Source organism: Strix aluco, chromosome 6 (genome assembly GCF_031877795.1).
Source record: "Strix aluco isolate bStrAlu1 chromosome 6, bStrAlu1.hap1, whole genome shotgun sequence".
Taxonomy (NCBI): Eukaryota; Metazoa; Chordata; class Aves; order Strigiformes; family Strigidae; genus Strix; species Strix aluco.
The window spans coordinates 16929016-16944133 of NC_133936.1; the positions used below are offsets into that span (position 1 = coordinate 16929016).

Below are 15118 nucleotides of genomic sequence, written 5' to 3' on the forward strand. Positions count from 1 at the left end.
AGTACAAAATTCTTAAAAGAGAAATGACACTGTTGTCCCTACAGAGTGTTTTAATATATTTCTAAGTACAATTCGTGTCTGATTTTGGAAATACAAATACATTTCGAATGGTTAAAAACAAAAATTAAAAAAATATTTTGAACATCAGCCAGCTGAAAATATATTTATCTAGTAAATCATCTCTCAAAGCTTTTATATATTTAATTATTCTAACTAAACATAGTACCCTTAAAAAACAAGTTCATAAAAATGTAGAAATGAAATTGTGGAATAAGATTACTGGGATATATATATACACACACACATTCAATGCATACACAGAATTACAAGGGGGTTGTTTAAGTTTGGAAGGTTGTTAGACAAACGGAACTAGTAAGCAATGCTCAACTCCTGAGTTCCTCAACCAAGATAACCATAGGCTAATTTTTTAATTGTTTTTCTTTTTTTTTTTTTTTTTTATACACAAGATATTCCATGTAAAGCAGCAACAGCAGTGCAGTTACTGGTAGCAACATCTCAAAAGTAATAAAAAACCCCATACATCCAGACAGTAGTACATTGCACACACACGTGATTCTCATACACCCATCAACAATTGGTCAGAGTATTAAATCAGTGTACAAATTAAATATTTCCAAAAATGTGCAAAAAAGTCAACGTTGATAGAAAAAAACACCTTTGTGTACATACATTACAAACTGTGCCCAGCATTCAACTGAGAGTAAAAACATTTACAGTGAGAAACTGATAGATTAAATAGAGAATTTAATGGCTACATAAAAATGTACATTAGATTGAGTAAATTTACAAATTTTTATTCATAGCTTCATGAAAACTAAAAGCCTACATTCCAATTCATCTAAGTCTCCTCCATGTATTTACAGTGATACTCCATTATATGACTCCTGCGAGGTCTGAGATGACAGACACTATGCTTTAATAAACCGCTCCAATTTTAGGATGACACCCTTTTTTGACTGGTATTAACAAGAAACACTAGGGAACTGACAATCTAATGCCTGCTCAGAAAAGAAAATGCAATCCTTGTTTTTAAATCCACGTTATATAACCTCTGGGGAAAAGGATCATCTAGTTTTGGGGTAAAAGACATGACAAACCTCTGAAATATTTCCTATGAATATCCACTCTGGAGTTCGAGTATCCTTTTCCTTATCTCTCCACAACAGACCCTGACTTCCAATCCTCATCAGTGGACTCAACGTAAGGGCCGAACCATGAGATACAATTTTAATGTGCTTTAATCCAGTTCCTCTTTTAAAATAAACTTATGAAAACTAAGACTTAGCCAAAGCGTGACTGCTAGCATCAGTGCTTTGAAACATAAAAAAACCTCATTTCCTCCATCTCTTCTAACCCTCAAATACGTATATGTATGTATTGCTAGAGAAAACCCAAGGGTTGCTCCAGCAAGTGGGAAGCTGCAGCGTCCTGGGTTCAAGTGACAGGGCCCTGGTATAAAGCTGTACATGAACTCGCACCTTATTCAGGAGCTATCAGTGGCCACCACCTATGCAGTATTTAAGTTATGCCAGCTGGAAAGAACAACAAACCGTGCAGGCTAAGTGGGGTAAATAAAAAGAGAAAGGAGCTCCTTTGTTTCTCATCAAGGATTTTGATTCAGAAACCCCGGGCTGGTAGCAATTCTGACTGCTCCCTTTGGTGTGTGTTTGTGGCTCCTCCTGAAGGCAGCATCGACACCCCCGTAACTGTGGGTGACATTTAGCTGCCACATCAAGCGGACTCAGCTTTGAAATGTTCTCACTACGGTGCATAGAGCAGTTCAGATCATAAATCTGCTTATCTTCATGGCATTCCTTAAATGTCCCAAAGCTCAAACCTGGCTATAAAAGTCACCAGGTTTAGTCACCAAGCCTATGCATTCATTTTAGAACGACAACAATAAGATTGTTAGAGTTTTGCAACGCAAACTCTTCATTTTAATGCTGGCATGAATTTTGCACATCAAAACAGCAACTATAAATACCCAAATCTCTTAAATATGGGCAGTGTCTACCACTTTTTACTAGTACCTGCTTTATTCAGTTAGCAATAGCTTACTGATGGAGATATAGATATCTATAAGTAACAGTACTAATCCATGAAACATCAGTTTTGGCTATATGTATATGGGGATAGAAAAGCTTTGGTAAGTGTATTTGATTTTACACTGCAGACTTGTCATTAATGCAGGACAGCAAGTTACCAGCAAGAAAAAATGATACTGGTTGGTAATACTTTTGCTTTTCCAGAAACACCATAGGGACTTACATTCAAGCACACAACTAATGCTTTTCTATATGCGTGACAAAGACTTTCAAGATGAAAAAAGTAAGAAATTGGTTATAAATAATGGTAGATCTGACCAATTTGCTCAAATCTCTGAAGCTGCAGTTAGACATTGCTCTGTATTTTCCAAAAGAATGGCTTGCTGTACTGTGCTGTACCTACAGGTGCTACGGGGCTTTCAGTCAAGACAACAGCAGGATTAGGATTATCCAAAAGGCACAGGAAAGCATTTAATGGGCATGATTCACTGAGAAATCTACTGATTTTCTTAGACACATCATATTCCTGTGTACTGGAAGTAAACAGCTTTTAATACAGTACCAAGTTTACATATGTACCAACTATAATTTCAAGTCCATTCAGAACTCTGCTGAAGTCTCTACAGTAAACCCAGAGTTGAGCACCCAGAGCTAGGAAGCTAAATCTCAACTCTAGTAGTATTTCTGTGAGTGCAGAAAAGTCCTTTTCCTGGTATGCACATCAGCGTGTGATCTCCAAAATGCAAATACAAAACCTTATTAGCACAGGAAGCCTTCTGGAAGTGCTCTAAACCCCACTTTTTAAAAATCTCAATTCAAATGTCTGCAGCAGATTATAACTAACATACACTTTTCAATGCAGTTGGGCGAATTCTGGTTTGGGCACTTTGAAAAAACCCACACTCTAAGACTCTTTTGGTGACATGGAACTGTATGATGTATTTCAATATGGTGTTCAAATACGAACAAAATTAAGGCATACAGATAAAATGGCACTAGCTAAAAAAAACAACTTCTAATTTTGTTATACTGAAAGGACGGTTTAGCTACAAATCAAATTGCAAATCAAATTAAAATTTTAAGACTATATTTAAACTGTCAAGAAAAAAGTCTATGTAGATTTAACTTTGCAGTTATTAGATCCATACCTTTTTAAATTTTTGCATGAATATTTCTATCACCCAAATCAAAAATAAACAACATGCTCTAACAACTGAAACTTTCAGTCGTGCTCTAACAGGTCTGTTAGTTACACCTTTCAAACTACAGAAGTAGCTTGACTTTTGTTAGTTAATACGTGCAACAAACAGAATAATAAAATTCATTAGTAGGTAAATCCTTTGAAAACACACACTCACTGTGAACCTCGACCCATATTTCTCGAGAGCACAGCTTCATCGTGGCATTTAGAGAAAATCAAAACAGTATTGTTTTCACTGGCATTTTCTAGTAATTGGATTGAACAGTTAAGAGCAATTTATGATTCTGAAATGCTGGTATCTTTGTTAGTAAAATATCAGAAGTTGTGAGCAAGGATCTTATCTCTGCCACCCTCCTCCAATGGAGTTTTAAGTATGCAATTCCATGCGCCCTCTCAAGTTCTAGAACTAGGGTTTGTTCAGCATCACGCTAGTAGTCAATGTAAGTGTCTTACAGACATTGTATACAGACCTACTACATTATATAATGCAGCTTGTTTTACTACATTACCCCAGTAGGGGATAAATATTAGCTAACCTTTTGGTAAAAGTCTGATTTAGATTCAGAATTATTTCTAGCTCGAAAATTTACATTAATAATTACCTAATTTACTGTAAGTTGCTTAAGTCAGTGGACAAATTCTCCATAGGGTAAAAAAAAAAAAAAAACAGCTCAAGACTGATCTTGGTTAAATTCATAAAATTTTACTAGAACCACTGGCAAATGTCCTCTTCATTTATGAAGCACCATACTTACACTGGCAGCCTTCTAGTATGTCAAGGAAATTAAGGAAAAAGCATTCTGAAAATTCTTTTTTTCCTGGCTCCAAAATGCTTACTGTTGTCATGACTGAATGCCATCTTTAGAAAAGGCATAAAAGCAGCAAATTATTCAGTAATTAAAAATCACAATGAGGAAGTGATATTGCAATATACATGAGCCAGCACTGTCTCACAAAAAGGACACATTATAAGAAAACTAGATTCTGAAAATTTTCAAGCTTCAGAGAGTGCAGTTTCTTTTTAGGATAGTATATTTAAATGTTACGAACGCTACAGATAAACCTGGTTACATTTTCCCTTTAATGTCCTTTTTTGGTAATATAAAATTTCCTTACCTTTTCATATATCACTGTCCACTACTGATTTTTATATACATTTTCACCTTGGTTTTAGTACCTTCTTAATCTGTTTGAAATCAATCATTTCAATTATATGATCTTTAAATTACCTACATAAACTATTAGGCTCTACATTAAACTTCCCATCCCTGCTGTCACTAAATTTTGCTTATAAAGCAAAGATCCTTTACAGCAGAGTACACATCAATTCTTCTTAAAGGCTGCTTTCATAGCTTTTATCTAGTGACAGAGAAGCAAGCTGACTTCCCTTTCAGCCTTCTAACTTTCCCTGGTCTGACTAGTTCTTCCCATGCTCAGAAAACCATGCACAGTTGTGTACCCTGACTGAGAAAATTATAAGCTGGGTAAAATCCTCACATAAACCAAAGAAGCCACCACTCTGTCTCAGGAGAGACCGTTTCAAAAAAAAAAAAAAAAATTCAAAAAAAAATTCTTACTCCACTACAGGTAAAGTGATTAAGACAGATCCATACTCCTGCTTATGCTCTGGTATAAAACTTGAAAGCAGAATAAGTTCAGAAATCTCATGAGTGAACTACCATGGGAATGGGTAAGCTTATTGGTCTATCTCCATGCACTTCATAATTCTGATAGTCCTCTAAAGATGCAAAAGGGGTAGAGCCTTGTCAGAGTGGACAAGGTTCACAGTACCAGCCCGCTCTGCCTTTACAAAACAATAGCAAGCATTAATGAATCATCCAAACCAGTATACATTATTTCAGTTCTGCAGTCCAATAGTTTATATCCAAATGCCCTTTTAAATTATTTATGTTGTGTTCTTCTACAAAAATATGAGAGTTTGACTTCTCTGTTGTGAGGAGTCAGTTATTCACTACACCTGATCAGTACCTGGACTTCTCAATTGAGAAGCAGTATTTCAGAGTTTTACTTTTGTTCTTTTATTATACTCTTTCAGAAATGGAAAAAGTGATTAGTGTACATTTTATGACAGTTGGAAATCTGACAAACACCAATCTTCTGAATTATCAGGCTGGAGTAATCATGCTCATGTTATTTAATTGCTGGGTCTCTTTGCACTTTTGGCCTATACTTCGTACAATCTTTTGTGCTGTGCCGCCTTCTTCATGTGGATTTATCATTGCTACCTTATTAAAAATGTAACTGGAGTTCTATCCTTCTCAGCGATTTACTCCTGGTGTTAAAAGATGTTTAACTTTATTTCAGGAATTTTCAACACATCCTAGATGACTGAACTGTGTTACTAAAACAGGCTTTTTTAATGCATAATGGGAAGTATTTTATATTATTCAGGCACTTGATGTTGACATACATTCCATCCTAGCGCCTCTTGACAGCTTTGAAAACACTATTTCTTATAGCTCATTCCGAATTAAGTAACTCATATACTGCACAAGGATTAGTCACTTCCCTTCCCCCCCTCCAAGCATTCATGGGATTGTGGAGGAGAGTTGACTCTCAATGTCACTATTTTTTTTAATCTAAGATAACCGTCTCCCTCCAAGCTTATGCAACAGAGGTTCTCTTTGGCAGATACAGCAGGAGGCATTCTCCTAACTATTTACATCCAACAGCTGACCCTTGTCTATTACAGAAATTTTCCCCTTGCAGTATAGTATTCCTAGGAGTGTGGGTCCATAATCTGTTTACCTGTAATTGTTTTCCTATTAAGATAATACAACAGTTCTACACCAAAATCTCTAACTAGTACATCAGTGTTGAGTTCTTTTTTGTTGTTTTCTTTTGGTCACATAGAAGTACCGGTTAGACACGCTGCTGTACAAAGAGTTCTAAGTTCTTCCAGCTTTATCATTAACTCTCAGAATTGTGTGTTCCAGCTTAAACCGTAAAATCCAGAAACTGATTAAAATGCTAAAATATAGTAAGAACTTAGAACTCTCTGCCACAAGTACCTACAATATAAAGAATCACAGAGAAGTAACCGTCTTGTCTTTTAGCTGCATGTCTGTTTTTCCTTGCACCCTGAGTCAGTCAGCGGTGTCAGAAAAAGTCACACAGTTCCTGACTGTCCAAGCATTTGTCTTTTTTTTTTTTTTTTCCACTTTAAATAAGGAACAAATATGTACTAAAGTGCTTTATCTACAGGAACCACATCAGTACATTATAGAAACAAAAAGTTCTAGTCCTGGTGGGAGCGGGGGAGAGAAGATTCTCATTTTAGATACAAAATTTAGATTGTTTACAATCTAAGTGAAACAAAGATTCAAGAGAATATTCTCTCTCTTGTCTTTTTCTCCTTTTTTTTGTAAAAAATAAAAATAAAAGTGCAGTCAAATAGAAAATAAATGCAGTAGATGCAAGCTGAGTTGAGGCAGGCTGTTAGTGATAGTGTGCAAACGTGTGTCTTAGCAGTTCATCTGCAAACGGTCGCAGCTTGGCCTCGATAAAAATCCGTTTCAAGAAATCCCGAGCATGGTCAGAGACATGAGGTGGTAGCTGGGGGTTGGTTGGCTGAGTGGCAATTTTAAAGATGGCTGCCATTGCTTCGAACTCTGCCCACGGGGGCTTCTCCGTGAGCATTTCTACCACTGTACAACCTACGCTCCTGAAACAGAGGCAGAAGTGAAACAGCAGGTTACAACAGAGTCATGCCCTTCCAGGAACAAGCAGAGAGAACTAAAATACCACAAATAAATAGCATCCACTTAACTCTAGAGAGCAACTTCAACGGTACAAAAATCGCATGTACAGCTATACTCTTTATCTCCAAGTTACATAAGTCACTACCTACACCTTCACTTTATTACTTCACTGGGCCAAAAGTGACTACCTCAGTGAAGAAACAATTAGATATTTCTGTAGGCGATACCAACTGCATTAAGGCACTGCTGCTGTTCAGTGCTCAGCAGGCTGATACAGGCCATGAGCGCTGCACAACCCTTGTACCCAAGCTCTTCAGATACCTGCAGGATTTGAATGCATGCAAAAGCTTTCTCATTCATTAAGGCCTAACAGAAATGCAAAGCAACAGAAATGCTTTAAGTCAGTCTATACTGTGTATTTTGCTAGCTCATCAGAAATGCACGTTACCACCAATGAATAATGCACAAACATGACATGGAAGTTAAAAAGTTTAAAACCATTCTGCAGTTGTATCTTCCTCTTTTAGGTAAGGACACTAAAAATATACTTGGATTGCCAAACAAAATTTTAAGATCCTAAACAATCTTTCTATACAAAGCTTAAGTTTAAAGGATTTAGGAGGGCAGAAGGGCAGGCATATGGCCACAAAAACTTTGTTCTGTATGTCCTGCAAGATCAGCATTCTTCCAATAACAAGTGAATGATACTGCAAAATGGAGAGGCTGAAATAATTTTCCAATTTTCAATAAGTTTTATGTTTTTTCAAGATGCCTACAAGAGGTTTTATGGTTAGACAAGGTACGTTTCTTTACACAATAAGGATTTACTGAATGACACAAGTCCAGCTTCAGTACTTTTTCTTAGTTTTAACCAGAATTTTCTCCAAAAAAATATATATTAACCTTGGTACAAATACTTGAAAGTTGAACAAGTTAACTGCCTGAAATCTGTAAGGTTGTTCTATTATTCAAGTATAGCTTGAATAATTACTAAGTGATCTGAAGTAGGCTAAATTAATTTCTCTGACATTAAAGGCATGGCCATAGGTTGGATATAATATAGTTCCTTTTTAAATACACAAAGTGTTACTACTCCTGCATATCTACTGTTGCCTACCCATTATTTTGTGTGTTTAGAGATCACCTGCAGTGCAAGGAGTCTAACTGCTGAAATCATCTGTCCATCAGGCTGGAGCTATGTTAGGCTATGTCATATTACACAATGTATCACAAACATTTATTTTTTAAAATTACCTTTCCCCCTTAAACCTCAAATATTAAATAAACCAAGTGATTTTTTGATACTTCCCATTTAAATCTGGTTAGTTAATTCTTATGTGCTCATCTTTAAAGGACAGCATTTCATTTTCTGCCTTGCATCAAAGGTATTTCAGTGATAGAGTTTCATTTCAGGACATTGACTTAACTGATGCTTCAAAGCTTCACATGTTGCTTTCATCCAGTACCTCTCCAGGATTTACAAAGAGTCTGGTAATCTTAACTTCACCCAAGTTTGGTTCAAAGGATTCTCTTAAGATCCCTAAATCAATGGGCTGTGGAACTGCCAAATGAAAAATTCCCAAATTTCAGTCCAAATATGACTGTCAGTGCTCACACGTGCCACGTTCTTCAGCATAAGCCCCAGAATGAAACTCCAACTTCAGATAACAAACACCTACATTCTCTGTTGAAACAGAGCCCATTCTGAAATGAAGATTTTTTTTTTTTAACATACCAGATGTCTGCTTTTCTGCCGTACCCTTCTCCACTAATAACTTCTGGACTCATCCAGTATGGAGTTCCTGTGACAGACTTCATTCCTGTACCAGAGAGACAGATAGTCTGCAGTCGTTTGCTGGCACCAAAGTCGCCGAGCTTCACGTTGCCTGCTGAATCTCGCAGAATATTTGCTCCTGGAAGGAAAGGAACACAGTGTTACATTCATGAAAGGCCTATTAACATTTTGGTGTGGAAAATGGATAACAGAACTCTGTTTGGATTCAGTGGTACAATGAGAGATCAGCCTAGTATTTCAAGCCAGAGAATTTACTCTCTGCTCATTCCTACTGTTCTATTCTGAGGCTTAGAAAATAATGAATTGTACAAACAGGTTTGCATCCTAGGTCTTTTCCAGGAAGTGCCAGTCACTTTGTAAAGCCTTCCTGACAAAATAAGGAATGTGCTGTACAAGAGAACTAAAAAGAAACAGGAAAGAAGTTTCCAAACAACTGAAAAAGTCTTTAAAGACCAAAAGCAAAAGAGACTTTAAAGCAAAATCTCAAACTGTGTTAGAGATTTGTTCAAAACACTTATCTGCAGAAGCATGTACAAATTGACTGTGATAGCTCAACCTTTTTTGGAACAACACGCTATTGATACAAAGCAACAGGAAAACTGTAAAAGTTTTAGGGAATACAACAGCATTGTGTTCAATACATCTATTTTGCATATCACCATCTTCCTACATATTCATAACTTGCTTATGCAGCACTTGCAAGCCACCAGTGATCTATCTGCAAAAAAGTAACTATGTCTGTTTCCACAGGTTTCCTGGCAGTAAAATGGAAGAAGTCAGAGTCATTCGATCAGGCAAGTCACCTCTGCCAGTCATTTCTTGTACCAGTGAAGTCCTGGGTAGTCTCTACATAACTGATGAAATAAAACTCTAAAAATAACCTTTCGAGTCACAATGCTTTTCTCTCCACATTCTGTCTATTTGTAACGACATCATCCTTTGATATATTCAAAACTATTAATACTAAGATAAAAACGAGATAAATTTATCATGATTTTTTTCCAGACAGAGACTACAGAAACATTGTTGCAAGTCTGCTAGAACATCAAAAATGCTTATTTTTTTCCCCCTCAAGTTACAACAGTGACAGGAATAAGTGATGGAAAGAAATCTCATTGATTTTAAGTCAGTATTTTGGCATTTTAATCTTACATTTTAGTGCTTCACAAAGGACTGGAAAATAATCTGTAGTAAAGAGCACAGAACTATCATTACCTTTAATATCTCGATGGACAATCATATTGCTGTGCAAATAGTGAACTCCTTCCAAAATCTGCCGCGTATATTTACGAGTCACATTCTCTGTGAGTGCTCCATATGATTTCAGTTGGTCTTTGATGGAACCCTATGGCAAACAAGAAGTATAAAACACTAACGCTTCTAGAATCACAAGTAGGCTAATGCTACAGTTGAACTTCAATGAAATTTATGCCAGAAATGTACACATTTAAAGTTGCAATACTCCTCTAGATCAACTTAAAAGCACAGATATAGTTTTACCTCCACTGAGAAAAATACAAACTTTGACAAGAAATAAGCTGGACAGAGAAATGACATGCTGAAATGTTAAGCTATTAACTTTAAAACTGTCAAGCAGTTGACTAGTTGCAGTGTGATGTACCGAAAAAGAGAACAGCAGTACTTTCATTCAAACACCACTCTCAGCTTTTGTGATGGGTAAATGGTGATAAAACACATACCTTTCACCCTAGTTAGTTTATACTTGGGAAGAAAAAAGGTAGTCAAGAAAAAAACACCACATGCTGGAGAATGGTGCTTTATGTAAAAATTAAGAGGTAAGCAAGTCTTGACTTAAAATAACATTAAAACAAGAATTTGTAACTATTTTTTGTAACCTGACTTTGTCATACAAACTGCTAAGGTTACTTCTGTGACACTATCCTCTAAATATCAGAAAAATTCAAGAAGCTCCACAAAAAAAAGTCCAGAATTCACCTAGAAAAACAAAGAAACAAACAAAAAACCCAGCACCACCACCACAAAAACCCTCACACACTGCTCAGTAAAGTAGAATGCTGTAATTATTCAGAAATACAGAGCCTATGTTTTTATACAAGCACATTTTATTTAGCTTTGCTGACCCCACTTGGTGAGAAAATGAAAATCTACAGTTTTCTGATCTTATAATATTTCTTAACAAAACAGTAGAAGAACAGTTCAGCATATACCTAGGTGCCACACAAAAAACAAGCACCAAGCTACTTTTTGTTTTCCTGAAATAATTGAGCACTTGAGATTATGTCTAGAAAACAGCACAAGCTGAAGCGCAGCAAAAAAACATTGAAATTCAGGAAGATTCAAGAGTTTATTAATGATAATATTATCTTTTCAAAGACATTGCTGGGCACTTCTTATGCCAAAATCAAACACAAAGAATTTTTCTACAAACCACTGTGGAATTCTGAAAACCCAAACAAATAATGGAGAAGATAGACTGCTGTAAGCACTTGTCAGTACCCGTCTTTGGATATTGTTTTTAACTTGGACATTTCCTTAATATCTGTGTGAACTTCTGCAGAAGCTGTCTACGTGAGTGCTCGTCACACATTGTGTAGAAACGATGGATGAAGTGGACTGGCCTTCTTGCTTACCCCAGGCATATATTCCATGAATATAGAGAGTGTTCTTTCTGGTGGATCTCTCAAGAAGCCGTAATACTGAACAATTCTTTCATGCAGCAGGTTTTTCAGCAACTGAATCTCACATTCAAGTGCATTTACTTCCTAGAAGGAAGAAACAGGCAAGATTTACCATGCTTGATGAGGTAATAATAATGTTTCGGATTTGGATTTTTTTAAAGCAGGTCAGTATGTACATATTGAAGAGTTATGCAAACTATGTAACAAAATACTCTTGTAGCTTTTGTAAAGTTTATGTATTTTATAACAAGAAAATATCACCATTAGATTGAGGGAAGTAAAAAAAAAAACTATGGCTTTTCTATAAATTGACTTTGGGACAATTTTGCTGTTATTTCATTGTTTCTCTTATTTTGAAGTTATGTTTGTTTCAGAGCACAGCAGAGATCACTGTGTATGAAGTCGGTGATCATTATGCAGCATATCACCAGCCTCCAATTGAGAAATAAATAAATGAATAAATCTTTCTAGTGGGATAATTAGCATGAATTCTTAACTTTTCAGGATGACAGACTATACTTTAAAAATGCCCCTGAGGACCACTTAATATTGTAATAATGAAATACGACAAAGGAAAACATTAACACATATGGTGCTTTCTCTAGAGCGATCTGAAATACTTCCTGTTTGCAAAATTTTTAGTAAGATATTTTGAGATAGACTGTACAGTAAGATGCTGGAAAAATATTAACACACGAAGTCAAACTTGACTGGATTCCAAATTTCACCTAGAAATCTTTCATCAAAACTTACTTCTTATCCACCACAGACTATTACTGATACCCTTGCACTTCTGAGGTTAGAAGGAAAACAGATTTTTTGACATCGAGAGGCACACATGACAAAATGCTATGGCAAGTGAGGTCACAAAACTGTTGCTACAGGAGAGACTATTTTATATTTACAGCAGAGAGTATTTTATATTTAACATTTCCAAAGCATAATCAGTTGTTCTGTTACATTTTAAAGAAGTAGCAACAACTACACTAGAAATCTACAGCACAAATGATTCTTGGCTTTTTTCCTTGATCCTACATCACTAGTAGCAGCAACTACGACTGGTAGCCACTCAATTCTGCAATCATGCTTACACCCATTGTTTCCCCGGCCTTGCTCCCCACAGTGCAGAACGCAGTCCTAATGCAGGAAAAGTAATAATTCTTTTTCCATCCTGTAAAAAGCAGCAAGTATGGTTTTGGAAAAAAATAAATAGAAGATTGGTGCTACTATTAAATAGTTTCTCTCCTCAAGTGCCCAGTACTTAAAGGAGAACAAGTTAAATTTCAGAGAGACAATAAACTGACAATGAAACTTTTGCTCCTCAGAGAGAAATACAGTAACAGCTGCTAGCCCTCATATCCAAAACCAAAAGCAAATCCCTCTAAAAGATAAAAAAAGATAGGAATCTCAAACTGTCTTCCATAGCCAAAGTATCCTCAAGAATTAATTTTCAGGAACACTTAAATTACTACAGATTTTTCTGTTTATAAATGGAACTTGTTCTAATTCCTATAAGTATAAATAATTATCTATTTCAGAGCACACTTCATAATGGATTGTTTAATTTTAGAGTCTGAGACTACACCAAATTAAGTTATGTATGCTCACCGCATAAGGATATGTCTGAAAATTTAAAAAATGGGATGTAACACTAAAATCAGGTAAGTAAAGACTCTCTGAGGTACTAACAAAACAGGATTCCTAACAAGGACATGAGAACACAACATGTTTTAAAACATCATCCTGCTCAAGGAAAGGAACGTCAGTGTAGTCTAGAACACATCACTTCAGCAGAAGCCCTTTACAAACTGTCTCTTTGGTATCACTTACCTTGCTGGTTTCTGGACTATCAGGATCAAACTGAACTTGTTTAACAGCCAGTTCTCTTCCAGTATCAGCATCGTAACACAGATATACTCTGCCAAATGCACCTTGACCCAGCAGTTTACCAAGTCTCCAGTTAGTTGGAGCTCGTGGTGCTGAAAATATAAGTATGTTTTGGTTTTCAAATGAGCTTGTTATTCAGCTGATCGAGAAAAACTGGAATACACAGAAAATAATTTTTTAAACGACTACTTTTTTCAACAACAGACACTGTGTGTCCTAAACCTCCCCACATAAGTTACAAAGCAATAAAGCTTCCTGTAAGATGGAAAACATGAGCTACTTGTATTTAGTCACAAAATAATTTGTGGTAGATAGACATAAAACAACTAGCAACAGCTAATTTGAAAAACAGAAAAAGCATGTTAAACTTAGTAACATTTTTTTAAAAAATCGAGTCATGATTAAAATGTACCAGCTACTGAAGTCATCGTAAAGTATATTTGCTCCTGAAAGGCCAGCACAGATATAAAGCAGTACCACTTAAAGTCTACAATTTATCAAAAAACTTGACCAACATCTTCAAAAACAAATAGTAACTGCAACCTACATAACTCTTGGTCCTCAAGAGTGTTAACAAATCATCAAAAATATTTTTACAGTGTTTTGTTATCACAGATCAAATTCCATGTGAAAATCTACATGAAGGTTGGCACAGTAAACAGTGAAAAAAAACGAGCACACAGTCTTGCCTTTTTCCTATTAGAGACATAAAAACATATTATTCAGTTGCATGTATTTTGATGACACTCTTAGTTTTATGATATACTTGAAAGTTAAGAGTTTTACAGTGGAGTTCAAAAAATGCCTTAACTTACAGCGACTGGGTGGGCTGATGTCCATGACTGACAAGGTAGGATTGTCTATGTCACTTCCCCTCCTCCTCATTCGGTTATCTTCATATTCTGGTGTAAAGACGCTGCTTCCACTACTGGTGCTCAGTGAGTGATCAGTGGGACTGAAACTAACTGGTGATCGGAAGCTGTTCCCCTGAGTCCTTCTGGCTCTTGGAAAAGTTTTACGACCTTCAACGATAGGCAAAGAATATTAATGTTACACTACAAAAAATACTGCTATGCAATGTGCATATGCAAATACTTTATGAATTCCACATAATGCAATTCAAATCTTCCCCAGTGTATGATAGGATGTAATGATCATGAAATTTACTGGTTTAACTTTCCACCTAGGAGAAAACAAACATTCATCACAGATGTATGTAAGGATTAGACTGAATCAAAAACTGGCTTATATTTAAGTGACCAAAATTGGGACCAAATTCTGGAAGTGTTCTGAAATGTAATCAACATGCTTCAGAAACCTAGAGGGCTGTGAGAGGAGAAAGGAAAATGCCCTGCCTCTACTTTTATTGCTCTATTAAGGTGTAAATACCAAATTCCTGATAAATAGGGCAGTAAGAGATATGTTTATATTCCAGTGGTGCCCAGGCTGGCATCTTCACCCTGTAAACTAATAAGAACTAAATGCAGTTAAATACCTACACGTGAAGCAACAGGAAGACCACAAAAAAATATATTTAAAAAAAAAAAAAAATCACAAGCAATGCATAATTCAGAGATGCTTACAGCATTAGAATTAAAAAAAAGGGCACTGATTTTCAAAAAGGTTAATTACAACCAGATGACTAACACAATTCATGTTAATACATTTAGATAAGATGAACATTTTTAGGTCAGCATAGCTTGATGAATTTTCATTCTACAGAACTCAGAAATAGCTGAAGGAGTCTCTGATTCATTAGGTATTATACTAGAGGAGTTGTACCCAGG

At 36.0% G+C, this 15118-nt stretch overlaps 1 protein-coding gene across 4 annotated transcripts in view; it reads right to left on the reverse strand.

Annotated features, from left to right (window-relative positions):
• Positions 1 to 32: 32 nt before the first annotated feature.
• The window catches only part of MAP3K2 (mitogen-activated protein kinase kinase kinase 2), a 56733-nt gene continuing 41647 nt past the window's right edge, over positions 33 to 15118 (reverse strand). For all 4 annotated transcript variants that reach the window (XM_074828811.1, XM_074828808.1, XM_074828810.1 and 1 more), the window contains exons 12-17: positions 14147 to 14353; positions 13275 to 13423; positions 11397 to 11528; positions 10000 to 10129; positions 8725 to 8902; positions 33 to 6952 (exon numbers count right to left, since the gene is read on the reverse strand). In XM_074828811.1, coding sequence (XP_074684912.1) covers positions 6727 to 6952; positions 8725 to 8902; positions 10000 to 10129; positions 11397 to 11528; positions 13275 to 13423; positions 14147 to 14353 — 1022 coding nt within the window. In that variant the 3' untranslated portion in view covers positions 33 to 6726. The remainder of the gene's footprint in view (positions 6953 to 8724; positions 8903 to 9999; positions 10130 to 11396; positions 11529 to 13274; positions 13424 to 14146; positions 14354 to 15118) is intronic.